The sequence below is a fragment of the Pseudophryne corroboree genome, chromosome 5, assembly GCF_028390025.1.
Source record: "Pseudophryne corroboree isolate aPseCor3 chromosome 5, aPseCor3.hap2, whole genome shotgun sequence".
Classification (NCBI taxonomy): Eukaryota; Metazoa; Chordata; class Amphibia; order Anura; family Myobatrachidae; genus Pseudophryne; species Pseudophryne corroboree.
In genome coordinates, this window is record NC_086448.1 from 839,434,345 (window position 1) to 839,449,106 (window position 14,762).

The 14,762-nt window shown below is 52.4% G+C and overlaps 1 protein-coding gene across 2 annotated transcripts in view; it reads left to right on the forward strand.

Moving 5' to 3' along the window:
• KLHL18 (kelch like family member 18) overlaps window positions 1-14,214 on the forward strand; it is a 116,227-nt gene extending 102,013 nt beyond the window's left edge. For both annotated transcript variants that reach the window (XM_063924614.1, XM_063924615.1), the window contains exons 8-10: window positions 4,662-4,766; window positions 8,001-8,112; window positions 11,655-14,214. In XM_063924614.1, the coding sequence (XP_063780684.1) occupies window positions 4,662-4,766; window positions 8,001-8,112; window positions 11,655-12,041 (604 nt within the window). In that variant the 3' untranslated portion in view covers window positions 12,042-14,214. The remainder of the gene's footprint in view (window positions 1-4,661; window positions 4,767-8,000; window positions 8,113-11,654) is intronic.
• The last annotated feature ends 548 nt before the right edge of the window (window positions 14,215-14,762 follow it).

Consider the following 14,762-nt stretch of genomic DNA (forward strand, 5'->3'; position numbering starts at 1 on the left):
TCAAGGATGCTTACCTGCATGTCCCAATTTGCCCTTCACATCAAGGGTACCTCAGGTTCGTGGTGCAAAACTGTCATTATCAGTTTCAGACGCTGCCGTTTGGATTGTCCACGGCACCTCGGGTCTTTACCAAGGTAATGGCCGAAATGATGTTTCTTCTGCGAAGAAAAGGCGTATTAATTATCCCTTACTTGGACGATCTCCTGATAAGGGCAAGGTCCAGAGAACAGCTGGAGGACGTAGTAGCACTAACCCAAGTAGTGCTGCAACAGCACGGGTGGATTCTGAATATTCCAAAATCTCAATTGACCCCGACGACACGTCTGCTGTTCCTGGGAATGATTCTGGACACGGTTCAGAAAAAGGTGTTTCTTCCGGAGGAGAAAGCCAGGGAGTTATCCGAACTTGTCAGGAACCTCCTAAAACCAGGAAAAGTGTCTGTGCATCAATGCACAAGAGTCCTGGGAAAAATGGTGGCTTCTTACGAAGCGATTCCATTCGGCAGATTCCACGCACGAACTTTTCAGTGGGATCTGCTGGACAAATGGTCCGGATCGCATCTGCAGATGCATCAGCGGATAACTTTGTCTCCACGGACAAGGGTGTCTCTTCTGTGGTGGTTGCAGAGTGCTCATCTGTTAGAGGGCCGCAGATTCGGCATACAGGACTGGGTCCTGGTGACCACGGATGCCAGTCTGAGAGGCTGGGGAGCGGTCACACAGGGAAGAAACTTCCAGGGAGTGTGGTCAAGCCTGGAGATGTCTCTTCACATAAATATACTGGAGCTAAGAGCGATTTACAATGCTCTAAGCCTGGCAAAACCCCTGCTTCAGGGTCAGCCGGTGTTGATCCAGTCGGACAACATCACGGCAGTCGCCCACGTAAACAGACAGGGCGGCACAAGAAGCAGGAGGGCAATGGTAGAAGCTGCAAGGATTCTTCGCTGGGCGGAAGATCATGTGATAGCACTGTCAGCAGTGTTCATTCCGGGAGTGGACAACTGGGAAGCGGACTTCCTCAGCAGACACGATCTACACCCGGGAGAGTGGGGACTTCATCCAGAAGTCTTCCACATGATTGTGAACCGTTGGGAAAAACCAAAGGTGGATATGATGGCGTCCCGCCTCAACAAAAAACTGGACAGGTATTGCGCCAGGTCAAGAGACCCTCAGGCAATAGCTGTGGACGCTCTGGTAACACCGTGGGTGTTCCAGTCAGTGTATGTGTTTCCTCCTCTGCCTCTCATACCAAAAGTACTGAGAATTATACGGCAAAGGGGAGTAAGAACGATACTCGTGGCTCCGGATTGGCCAAGAAGAACTTGGTACCCGGAACTTCAGGAGATGCTCACGGAAGATCCGTGGCCTCTACCTCTAAGACGGGACCTGCTTCAGCAGGGACCGTGTCTATTCCAAGACTTACCGCGGCTGCGTTTGACGGCATGGCGGTTGAACGCCGAATTCTAAGGGAAAAAGGCATTCCGGAAGAGGTCATCCCTACCCTGGTAAAAGCCAGGAAGGAGGTGACTGCACAACATTATCACCGCATTTGGAGAAAATATGTTGCGTGGTGTGAGGCCAGGAAGGCCCCGACGGAGGAATTTCAACTGGGTCGATTCCTACATTTCCTGCAAACAGGATTGTCTATGGGCCTCAAATTAGGGTCCATTAAGGTTCAAATTTCGGCCCTGTCGATTTTCTTCCAGAAAGAATTGGCTTCAGTTCCTGAAGTCCAGACTTTTGTAAAAGGAGTACTACATATACAGCCCCCGGTTGTGCCCCCAGTGGCTCCGTGGGATCTTAATGTAGTTTTGGATTTTCTCAAATCCCATTGGTTTGAGCCACTCAAATCGGTGGATTTGAAATATCTTACATGGAAAGTAACCATGCTACTGGCCCTGGCTTCAGCCAGGAGAGTGTCAGAATTGGCGGCTTTATCGTATAAAAGCCCATATCTGATTTTCCATTCGGACAGGGCAGAACTGCGGACGCGTCCTCAGTTTCTGCCTAAGGTGGTTTCAGCGTTTCACCTGAACCAGCCTATTGTGGTGCCTGCGGCTACTAGCGATTTGGAGGATTCCAAGTTGCTGGACGTTGTCAGGGCATTGAAAATATATATTTCAAGGACGGCTGGAGTCAGAAAATCTGACTCGCTGTTTTTACTGTATGCACCCAACAAGCTGGGTGCTCCTGCTTCTAAGCAGACGATTGCTCGTTGGATTTGTAGCACAATTCAACTTGCACATTCTGTGGCAGGCCTGCCACAGCCTAAATCTATCAAGGCCCATTCCACAAGGAAGGTGGGCTCATCTTGGGCGGCTGCCCGAGGGGTCTCGGCATTACAACTCTGCCGAGCAGCTACGTGGTCGGGGGAGAACACGTTTGTAAAATTCTACAAATTTGATACCCTGGCTAAAGAGGACCTGGAGTTCTCTCATTCGGTGCTGCAGAGTCATCCGCACTCTCCCGCCCGTTTGGGAGCTTTGGTATAATCCCCATGGTCCTGACGGAGTCCCAGCATCCACTAGGACGTCAGAGAAAATAAGATTTTACTTACCGATAAATCTATTTCTCGTAGTCCGTAGTGGATGCTGGGCGCCCATCCCAAGTGCGGATTGTCTGCAATACTTGTACATAGTTATTGTTACAAAAAAATCGGGTTGTTATTGTTGTGAGCCGTCTGTTCAGAGGCTCCTACGTTTGTCATACTGTTAACTGGGTTCAGATCACAAGTTGTACGGTGTGATTGGTGTGGCTGGTATGAGTCTTACCCGGGATTCAAAATCCTTCCTTATTGTGTACGCTCGTCCGGGCACAGTATCCTAACTGAGGCTTGGAGGAGGGTCAAAGGGGGAGGAGCCAGTGCACACCACCTAGTCCTAAAGCTTTTATTTTTGTGCCCTGTCTCCTGCGGAGCCGCTAATCCCCATGGTCCTGACGGAGTCCCAGCACCCACTACGGACTACGAGAAATAGATTTATCGGTAAGTAAAATCTTATTTTTATTATATATATATATATATATATATAGCATGCAGAGTTGGGCGGCACTCACGGCGCAGGAAAAAACAGACAGGCAAGTCTGGAAGTTGCAATCAACGTTTCAATGTGTATTATAACATTTTCGTCCTGCGCCGTGAGTGCCGCCCAACTCTGCATGCTACATTGGACACAGCGCTGGCTGTAACCAGGGAGGGCACCGGCCATATTCTGTGGATTCTACAAGCATTTGGGAAGTGGGAGTGCCGTGGATTTGGCAAATATATATATATATATATATATATATATATATATATATAAAATATAGAATGTAGAGATGTCCAGCACTCCCAGTGTACTATGGCAAAAACCGGGTGCCCTCCGCAGTCAACAATCAACCAACGTTTCGGGGTCCTGAGACCCCTTTGTCAAGGCGTGAACCCTTGACAAAGGGGTCTCAGGACCCCGAAACGTTGGTTTTGTATGTGACCACTGTTATGTGCTTTATTTGAAAACATATCTGATTGTTTACACCGACGGAGTGCCGCTGCTTCTTTCCTTTTATATATATATATATATATATATTATAGAAATGAAGACTACGGCGCTTAGGTGCAGTTTTGTGAGATCTATACCATAAGTATATGTAACCCTTAAAAAGCAAATAAATAACACTTCTCAATATGTTATATGAGCGGCAGCTTATATTACATACACATGTGCTGGGCATGCACATATAATTAATTACAGGAATTAGTGAGTACAAGCGCCCAAGAGTGTGGTTGGTATATCAGGGTGAATGAAGGTGTCAAGAAAGGGTATGGTAAAAACTGGCTTAGACCACTTATCTGATGGCCAGAGAAGCTTTGTTCAAGCGGTACTTCTTTGTTGCTTAGTACATGTGAATAAAGCAGAAGAAAGCAAGCATAGTGTGTACCGTTTAAAATTTCTAGTTGTACCACTGCTAAATTCCATAGGCTCAATTAGGGAACTAGCATATTCCCAGAACACAATCAATGTATAGCCTGAGCAGTGTATATATTAAAAATACAAAGATTTAATACACGTAATGACATAAAAATACATAAATAGCTGTATAACATTCGTACAGAATAAGAAATTATATAAAGCTTATCTGTCCATAAATGGCTGGAAGACATGCGTACAGAGTTCAAATTGTATATGGCTTATCTGTCCATAAGAGGAGATGTCCGCAGGTAGTTCCAACGCGTTTCGTCCGTCAGCAACAGGACTTCATCAATTTATATATTTATTTTATAAACGTCTCTTACAAACTATCCCAGTCAGGTCCTCTCGGCCTAGTCGGCAAAGCGCTGTTTGTTGTACGGCAGATGGAACAGACAGGACTTTGTACAGAAAGATCTGGAAGCTGAACAGTGTCCGCGTGTCTGATAGCTGCAGAGCGGGGGTCTACTACGTTTGTCCGGCTGTCGGGATCCCGGCGCCGAGATCCCGGCAGCGGGGAGAACGCAAAAGAGCCCCTTGCGGGCTCGCTGCGGGCACGGTGGCGCGCTACGTGCGCCTCACTATTTATTCTCCCCCCAGGGGGTGTCGTGGACACCCCAAGAGGGAAAATGGTTGCCGTTATCCCGGCGGTGGTATGCTGAGTCTGTGTCGCCGTTATCCTGGTCAGTGGTGAGACACCTTTCTCTTGTGATTACAGTGCGATGGGAACGGTGGTCCTGGACGGACAGATCTACGTCTGCGGAGGATACGACGGCAACTGCTCCCTCAACTCTGTGGAGACATATTCACCGGAGACAGACAAGTAAGCCATCCTCCTGCACCTAGTGATGTATACCCCACCATCCTCCTGCACCTAGTGCTGTATACCCCACCATCCTCCTGCACCTAGTGCTGTATACCCCACCATCCTCCTGCACCTAGTGCTGTATACCCCACCATCCTCCTGCACCTAGTGCTGTATACCCCACCATCCTCCTGCACCTAGTGCTGTATACCCCACCAGCCTCCTGCACCTAGTGCTGTATACCCCACCATCCTCCTGCACCTAGTGCTGTATAGCCCACCATCCTCCTGCACCTAGTGCTGTATACCCCAACATCCTCCTGCACCTAGTGCTATATACCCCACCATCCTCCTGCACCTAGTGCTGTATACCCCACCATCCTCCTGCACCTAATGCTGTTTACCCCACCATCCTCCTGCACCTAGTGCTGTATACCCCACTATCCTCCTGCACCTAGTGCTGTTTACCCCACCATCCTCCTGCACCTAGTGCTGTATACCCCACCATCCTCCTGCACCTAGTGCTGTATACCCCACCATCCTCCTGCACCTAGTGCTGTATACCCCACCATCCTCCTGCATCTAGTGCTGTATACCTCACGATCCTCCTGCACCTAGTGCTGTAGACCATACCATCCTCCTGCACCTAGTGCTGTATACCCCACCAGCCTCCTGCACCCTACACTGTATACCACACCAGCCTCCTGCACCTAGTGCTGTATACCACACCAACCTCCTGCACCTAGTGCTGTATACCACACCAGCCTCCTACATCTAACACTGTATACCACCCCAGCCTCCTGCACCTAACACTGTATACCACACCAGCCTCCTGCACCTAGTGCTGTATACCACACCAGCCTCCTGCACCTAACACTGTATACCACCCCAGCCTCCTGCACCTAACACTGTATACCACACCAGCCTCCTGCACCTAGTGCTGTATACCACACCAGCCTCCTGCACCTAACACTGTATACCACACCAGCCTCCTGCACCTAGTGCTGTATACCCCACCAGCCTCCTGCACCTAGTGCTGTATACCACACCAGCCTCCTGCACCTAACCCTATATACCACACCAGCCTTCACCTAGTGCTGTATACCCCACCAGCCTCCTGCACCTAACACTGTATACCACACCAGCCTCCTGCACCTAGTGCTGTATACCACACCAGCCTCCTGCACCTAGTGCTGTATACCACACCAGCCTCCTGCACCTAGTGCTGTATACCACACCAGCCTCCTGCACCTAGTGCTGTATACCCCACCAGCCTCCTGCACCTAGTGCTGTATACCCCACCAGCCTCCTGCACCTAGTGCTGTATACCACACCAGCCTCCTGCACCTAACCCTATATACCACACCAGCCTTCACCTAGTGCTGTATACCCCACCAGCCTCCTGCACCTAACACTGTATACCACACCAGCCTCCTGCACCTAGTGCTGTATACCACACCAGCCTCCTGCACCTAGTGCTGTATACCACACCAGCCTCCTGCACCTAACCCTATATACCACACCAGCCTCCTGCATCTAGTGCTGTATACCCCACCAGCCTCCTGCACCTAGTGCTGTATACCCCACCAGTCTCCAGCACCTAGTGCTGTATACCCCACCAGCCTCCTGCACCTAGTGCTGTATACCCCACCAGCCTCCTGCACCTAACCCTATATACCACACCAGCCTCCTGCACCTAACCCTATATACCACACCAGCCTCCTGCACCTAACCCTATATACCACACCAGCCTCCTGCACCTAGTGCTGTATACCCCACCAGCCTCCTGCACCTAGTGCTGTATACCCCACCAGCCTCCTGCACCTAGTGCTGTATACCCCACCAGCCTCCTGCACCTAGTGCTTTATACCCCACCATCCTCCTGCACCTAGTGCTTTATACCCCACCATCCTCCTGCACCTAGTGCTGTATACCACACCAGCCTCCTGCACCTAACCCTATATACCACACCAGCCTCCTGCACCTAACCCTATATACCACACCAGCCTCCTGCACCTAGTGCTGTATACCATACCAGCCTCCTGCACCTAGTGCTGTATACCACACCAGCGTCCTGCACCTAACCCTATATACCACACCAGCCTCCTGCACCTAGTGCTGTATACCCCACCAGCCTCCTGCACCTAACACTGTATACCACACCAGCCTCCTGCATCTAACCCTATATACCACACCAGCCTCCTGCACCTAGTGCTGTATACCCCACCAGCCTCCTGCACCTAGTGCTGTATACCACACCAGCCTCCTGCACCTAGTGCTGTATACCACACCAGCCTCCTGCACCTAGTGCTGTATACCACACCAGCCTCCTGCACCTAACACTGTATACCACAGCAGCCTCCTGCACCTAGTGCTGTATACCACACCAGCCTCCTGCACCTAGTGCTGTATACCACACCAGCCTCCTGCACCTAGTGCTGTATACCACACCAGCCTCCTGCACCTAGTGCTGTATACCACACCAGCCTCCTGCACCTAGTGCTGTATACCACACCAGCCTCCTGCACCTAGTGCTGTATACCACACCAGCTTCCTGCACCTAGTGCTGTATACCCCACCAGCCTCCTGCACCTAGTGCTGTATACCCCACCAGCCTCCTGCACCTAGTGCTGTATACCCCACCAGCCTCCTGCACCTAGTGCTGTGTACCCCACCAGCCTCCTGCACCTAACCCTATATACCCCACCAGCCTCCTGCACCTAACCCTATATACCACACCAGCCTCCTGCACCTAGTGCTGTATACCCCACCAGCCTCCTGCACCTAATACTGTATACCCCACCAGCCTCCTGCATCTAATGCTGTATACCACACCAGCCTCCTGCACCTAACACTGTATACCACACCATCCTCCTGCACCCAGTGCTGTATACCCCACCATCCTCCTGCACCTAGTGCTGTATACCCCACCATCCTCCTGCACCTAGTGCTGTATACCCCACCATCCTCCTGCACCTAGTGCTGTATACCCCACCAGCCTCCTGCACCTAGTGCTGTATACCCCACCAGCCTCCTGCACCTAGTGCTGTATACCCCACCAGCCTCCTGCACCTAGTGCTGTATACCACATATATACAGATGTGAGTGGTCACTGGGGATAATGAGACTTGCACCAGGTCTCTGGTCTGGGAGCTGGAAGCAATACCCAGCGGGCAGATCCGATGTTTCCCAGTCACATGACCCGGGTCCTGACCTGCCGCTGACATAATTCTCTGACTTCATACTTTATCAGGTGGACCGTGGTAACTCCCATGAGCTCCAATCGCAGTGCTGCCGGGGTGACGGTGTTTGAAGGACGGATTTACGTATCGGGCGGACATGATGGGCTTCAGATCTTCAACACTGTACGTGTCTGGTCTCTCCGCTCCCCCCTGTGCCTGTTGCCCTGTGATTCCCTCTGTGCCTGTTGCCCTGTGATTCCCTCTGTGCCTGTTGCCCTGTGATCCCCCCTGTGCCCGTTGCTCTGTGATTCCCCCCTGTGCCCGTTGCTCTGTGATTCCCCCCTGTGCCCGTTGCTCTGTGATTCCCCCCCTGTGCCCGTTGCCCTGTGATTCCCCCCTGTGCCCGTTGCCCTGTGATTCCCCCCTGTGCCCGTTGCCCTGTGATTCCCCCCTGTGCCCGTTGCCCTGTGATTCCCCCCTGTGCCCGTTGCCCTGTGATTCCCCCCTGTGCCCGTTGCCCTGTGATTCCCTCTGTGCCCGTTGCTCTGTGATTCCCTCTGTGCCCGTTGCCCTGTGATTTCCTCTGTGCCCGTTGCCCTGTGATTTCCTCTGTGCCCGTTGCCCTGTGATTTCCTCTGTGCCCGTTGCTCTGTGATTCCCTCTGTGCCCGTTGCTCTGTGATTCCCTCTGTGCCCGTTGCTCTGTGATTCCCTCTGTGCCCGTTGCTCTGTGATTCCCTCTGTGCCCGTTGCTCTGTGATTCCCTCTGTGCCCGTTGCTCTGTGATTCCCTCTGTGCCCGTTGCTCTGTGATTCCCTCTGTGCCCGTTGCTCTGTGATTCCCTCTGTGCCCGTTGCTCTGTGATTCCCTCTGTGCCCGTTGCTCTGTGATTCCCTCTGTGCCCGTTGCTCTGTGATTCCCTCTGTGCCCGTTGCTCTGTGATTCCCTCTGTGCCCGTTGCTCTGTGATTCCCTCTGTGCCCGTTGCTCTGTGATTCCCTCTGTGCCCGTTGCTCTGTGATTCCCTCTGTGCCCGTTGCTCTGTGATTCCCTCTGTGCCCGTTGCTCTGTGATTCCCTCTGTGCCCGTTGCCCTGTGATTCCCTCTGTGCCCGTTGCCCTGTGATTCCCCCCTGTGCCCGTTGCCCTGTGATTCCCCCCTGTGCCCGTTGCCCTGTGATTCCCCCCTGTGCCCGTTGCCCTGTGATTCCGCCCTGTGCCCGTTGCTCTGTGATTCCCCCCTGTGCCCGTTGCCCTGTGATTCTCCCCTGTGCCCGTTGCTCTGTGATTCCCCCCTGTGCCCGTTGCTCTGTGATTCCCCCCTGTGCCCGTTGCTCTGTGATTCCCCCCTGTGCCCGTTGCCCTGTGATTCCCCCCTGTGCCCGTTGCCCTGTGATTCCCCCCTGTGCCCGTTGCCCTGTGATTCCCCCCTGTGCCCGTTGCCCTGTGATTCCCCCCTGTGCCCGTTGCCCTGTGATTCCCCCCTGTGCCCGTTGCCCTGTGATTCCCCCCTGTGCCCGTTGCCCTGTGATTCCCCCCTGTGCCCGTTGCCCTGTGATTCCCTCTGTGATTCCCTCTGTGCCCGTTGCCCTGTGATTTCCTCTGTGCCCGTTGCCCTGTGATTTCCTCTGTGCCCGTTGCTCTGTGATTCCCTCTGTGCCCGTTGCTCTGTGATTCCCTCTGTGCCCGTTGCTCTGTGATTCCCTCTGTGCCCGTTGCTCTGTGATTCCCTCTGTGCCTGTTGCTCTGTGATTCCCTCTGTGCCCGTTGCTCTGTGATTCCCTCTGTGCCCGTTGCTCTGTGATTCCCTCTGTGCCGTTGCTCTGTGATTCCCTCTGTGCCCGTTGCTCTGTGATTCCCTCTGTGCCCGTTGCTCTGTGATTCCCTCTGTGCCCGTTGCGCTGTGATTCCCTCTGTGCCCGTTGCTCTGTGATTCCCTCTGTGCCCGTTGCTCTGTGATTCCCTCTGTGCCCGTTGCTCTGTGATTTCCCTCTGTGCCTGTTGCCCTGTGAGTTCCCCCTGTGCCCGTTGCCCTGTGATTCCCCCTGTGCCCGTTGCCCTGTGATTTCCCTCTGTGCCCGTTGCCCTGTGATTCCCCCCTGTGCCCGTTGCCCTGTGATTTCCCCCTGTGCCCGTTGCCCTGTGATTTATATGTAACATTGCATTCACTCTCGCTAAAACTGTTCTTCATTGCGTGAAGTGCTTTTCTAGTTTACATGTAAACCCACACATATACGTAACTCCCCACATGACGGCAGAATGGCAGTATTCTAATGCCATGGCGGTGGGGTGTATATATAACCCGCGTTATTACCGGCGCCCCCCCCCTCTCACTGACGCAGGGCGCAGCAGACCTTAGGTTTATGTAATGATGCGTCCTGCACATAGATGCTTGTTAGGTGCGTTATACTATGTACCTCTAGTGATCTCTGTTCTTCTCCTCCGTGGGGTGTATATATAACCCGCTGTATTACCGGCGCCCCCCCCTCTCACTGACGCAGGGCCCTGCAGACCTTATGTAACGATGCGTCCTGCACATATATGCTTGTTAGGTGCGTTATACTATGTACCTCTAGTGATCTCTGTTCTTCTTCTCCGTGGGGTGTATATATAACCCGCGTTATTACCGGCGCCCCCCCCCCCCCCCTCTCACTGACGCAGGGCGCCGCAGACCTTAGGTTTATGTAACGATGCGTCCTGCACATAGATGCTTGTTAGGTGCGTTATACTATGTACCTCTAGTGATCTCTGTTCTTCTCCTCCGTGGGGTGTATATATAACCCGCTGTATTACCGGTGCCTCCCCCTCTCACTGACGCAGGGCGCCGCAGACCTTAGGTTTATGTAATGATGCGTCCTGCACATAGATGCTTGTTAGGTGCGTTATACTATGTACCTCTAGTGATCTCTGTTCTTCTCCTCCGTGGGGTGTATATATAACCCGCTGTATTACCGGTGCCTCCCCCTCTCACTGACGCAGGGCGCCGCAGACCTTAGGTTTATGTAATGATGCGTCCTGCACATAGATGCTTGTTAGGTGCGTTATACTATGTACCTCTAGTGATCTCTGTTCTTCTCCTCCGTGGGGTGTATATATAACCCGCGTTATTACCGGTGCCTCCCCCTCTCACTGACGCAGGGCGCCGCAGACCTTATGTAACGATGCGTCCTGCACATAGATGCTTGTTAGGTGCGTTATACTATGTACCTCTAGTGATCTCTGTTCCCCTCCTCCGTGGGGTGTATATATAACCCGCTGTATTACCAGCGCCCCCCCCCCCCATCCTCTCACTGACGCAGGGCGCCGCAGACCTTAGGTTTATGTAATGATGCGTCCTGCACATAGATGCTTGTTAGGTGCGTTATACTATGTACCTCTAGTGATCTCTGTTCTTGTTCTCCGTGGGGTGTATATATAACCCGCGTTATTACCGGTGCCCCCCCCCCCCCCCCTCTCACTGACGCAGGGCGCCGCAGACCTTAGGTTTATGTAACGATGCGTCCTGCACATAGATGCTTGTTCGGTGCGTTATACTATGTACCTCTAGTGATCTCTGTACTTCTCCTCCGTGGGGTGTATATATAACCCGCGTTATTACCGGTGCCTCCCCCTCTCACTGACGCAGGGCGCCGCAGACCTTAGGTTTATGTAACGATGCGTCCTGCACATAGATGCTTGTTAGGTGCGTTATACTATGTACCTCTAGTGATCTCTGTTCCCGTCCACAGATGGAATACTACAACCAGCATGCCACAACGTGGTACCCTGTGGCCAGCATGCTGAACAAGCGCTGCCGTCATGGCTCCGCCTCCTTAGGCAGCAAGATGTTCATCTGCGGTGGATACGACGGCTCCGCCTTCCTGAGCGTCGCAGAGGTGTACAACTCCATGGCAGACCAATGGTACCTCATAACCCCCATGAACACCCGCCGCAGCCGTGTCTCTCTCGTGGCTAACTGCGGCCGTCTCTATGCCGTGGGCGGCTACGATGGTCAGTCCAATTTGAACTCCGTAGAGATGTACGACTCGGAGACCAATCGCTGGACGTTCATGGCACCCATGGTGTCCCACGAAGGTGGCGTGGGGGTGGGGTGTATACCGCTACTTACCATATAGCGGCTTGTGGACCACTCAAAGGACATATTCCCCAGCGTCTGGGAAACGGACTCATTAATGTGAAAGTGAGGACTGAGGTCTAGCTCCAGGAGCTTGCGCTCCATTGTATCCTTGTGTTTTCTTCATAAGACCCTGTATCAGTATAACGAATGTACGTAGGACTGTTCTATCGAGGGCTACACCTCCCCATGTAAGGGAAGACAGTCCGGGGGGCCGGGGGTAACCCCGCCCATCCAGGACACTTATGTATAGCTTCTGCACCAAAGTGGTCTGTGTTTTGTGATTCGCCAGCCCGGGCGCAATTATCCCTTACTGTATAACTGAAGGTCACAGGTCATTGCCATGAATTTAGTGCCATAGTTTCCTGACCCCAAAACCTCACTAGGTGCTTCTGGCGGAATGTATTCTAAGCCTCCCATTGGCTTACAGTGCTCCTCGCCTAGATCCAGTGGAGTCGGCATGTCACCTATATCCAGCGCAGGCCTGTCGGCTGTAGCCAGTGGAGGCGGGGCCTGTCGGCTGTAGCCAGTGGAGGCGACATGTCACCTATATCCAGTGCAGGACTGTCTGCTGTAGCCACTGGAGGCGGGGCCTGTCGCCTGTAGCCAGTGCAGGCGCCCTATCAAGGTTGTTTCACAAGAACCCTGAAATGTCATGTGTGTTATTTAAGACCACAACAAAATGTCTGCCGCCTCCGTGTTGCACTTAAGTGAATGAAATGGTGTTCTCGTGTAGGTCTCGGAGCCTCTCCATGTGATGGATGACCCTGTCACAGCGCATATGGTTGTATTGTAAATAACATGCATTTTCTTCTGATACTGACTTGACACTGGCACAAAAACCAATGAATCCCCCCCCCCCCCCCCACCCTCGGCAGTGCCACTTGCACAGGTTATATGTTACATAGGGCTCTAGTCTCCTGGCTGGGTAGAGATGAGATGCGCCGTGTAATTACAGACCAGTGCGTCTGATCCCTGCCTATGATTCCAAGCGAGGTCTCGTGCTGTGTGTGGCTTCACTCAGGAGAGAGAAATGAGCTCATACCGTGGTATGTTACATAGACTAGACTTAGGACGACCACTACTGGGCGACAGTAAGTTGGTTGACATGGTTCCTAGGTCGACAGGGACTCTAGGTTGACATGAAAAAAGGTCAACACAAGTTTTTTTTTATGTTTTAACCCGAACTAGTGCACGTGTCCCCTCCCGTTAGGGCAAGGTGCTTCGCTCCACTCGGCACAGGTTACCGTTCCCAATCGTAGTCCACGAGGATCGGAAAGTAGGAAAAAGTTCAGAAAATGGAAAAAAAAAGTGAAAAACTCATGTCGATCTTTTTGTCATGTCGACCTAGAATCCCTGTCAACCTCGTTACTGTTGACCAATAGTGGTCGACCTAGACATTGTCAAGCTAGGGACCGGATCCCGTGCAGTCCACGCTGCTGTTTTCTCATACACATCCACCAGGGGGCGCTGTGTGATGGAGGTTTATACATATAGTGTTGTCCCCAGCTCATAATTCCCCTGTGCAGAACAATCTCCGACCACTCACTGAAAGTGAAATCCGCTTCTTGCATTTGTTTACAATTATAATTTGTTCTCTAAAAAGCTCCTTTTAATATAATAAAGAACAATAGACTGAGAGGGCGCCGACTGTATAAAGGGCGTGGTCCATGTTTGTAAGTAAAGCAAAAATGCAAGCAACTGCAAAACCATGCTGCACCGCAGGGGGGCAGATGTAACATGCGTGGGCTACATGCAGAAGCAGCCGGTATTTACCCTGCACAGAAACAATATGAATGCATTTGCTCCCCTTGCATGGCAGCGTGGTGCGTTCCAGACACAAAGTTGCTGTTTTTGCTTTACTTACAAAGTGCGGTGCGGATTGCACTGAGCTCTGTATTGCCCATACACAACATGGGTTTCTGGGGTAATAAGTGGGCACAGGGGCTCTGCCAGGGGGAGCATTGGGCACATATGGAGGCCACATGTCAGATGCACTGTGTAGCTGTGCCAGGATCAGGGCCCCGGTCATTGCACCCGTTATATGCGGCAGTGTTCCGTGTCTGCATAGAATGTGCTGTAACCTACTTCTTCCATCTTATTCCGAGCTGAATGCAGAATGCACCGCTTATCATACGCCCTCCGCTGGCAGCGTCCTTCCCCCGTAGACTTGTGGTATCATTATAACCTTATCCTGTCACTCCTATGAATGTGTGTTGTGCCTCACATTACTGTAGCCGTGGGGCACTGCCTAATGGTTAGGAGTGAGCATGACATCATTGAGGACAGGGTATGACATCACACCCTCTCCAGGAGGTCTCCACGGTCTGTACTGTCCTGTGGATTAAGCACAATGAAGCATTTGTGAGGTTCTAGTGCCTTTCATATAGGAACGCAGGTTCCCTGTCAGCTGGTTACTTCCCTTTTATAATGCAGCATTATAATGTATTATATCTGTGTGTATTATACCTGTGTGTGTGTTGTATTACCTCTACTGACGCCTCCTGAGAGCCTGGCTCCCCTCCTCTACCTGCGGGATGGTGACACACGCCCAGCCCCTCCTCTACCGGCGGGAAGGTGACACACGCCCAGCCCCTTCTCTACCTGCGGGATGGAGACACACGCCCAGCTCCCCTCCTCTACCTGCGGGATGGAGACACACGCCCAGCTCCCCTCCTCTACCTGCGGGATGGTGACACGCCCAGCTCCCTTCCTCTACCTG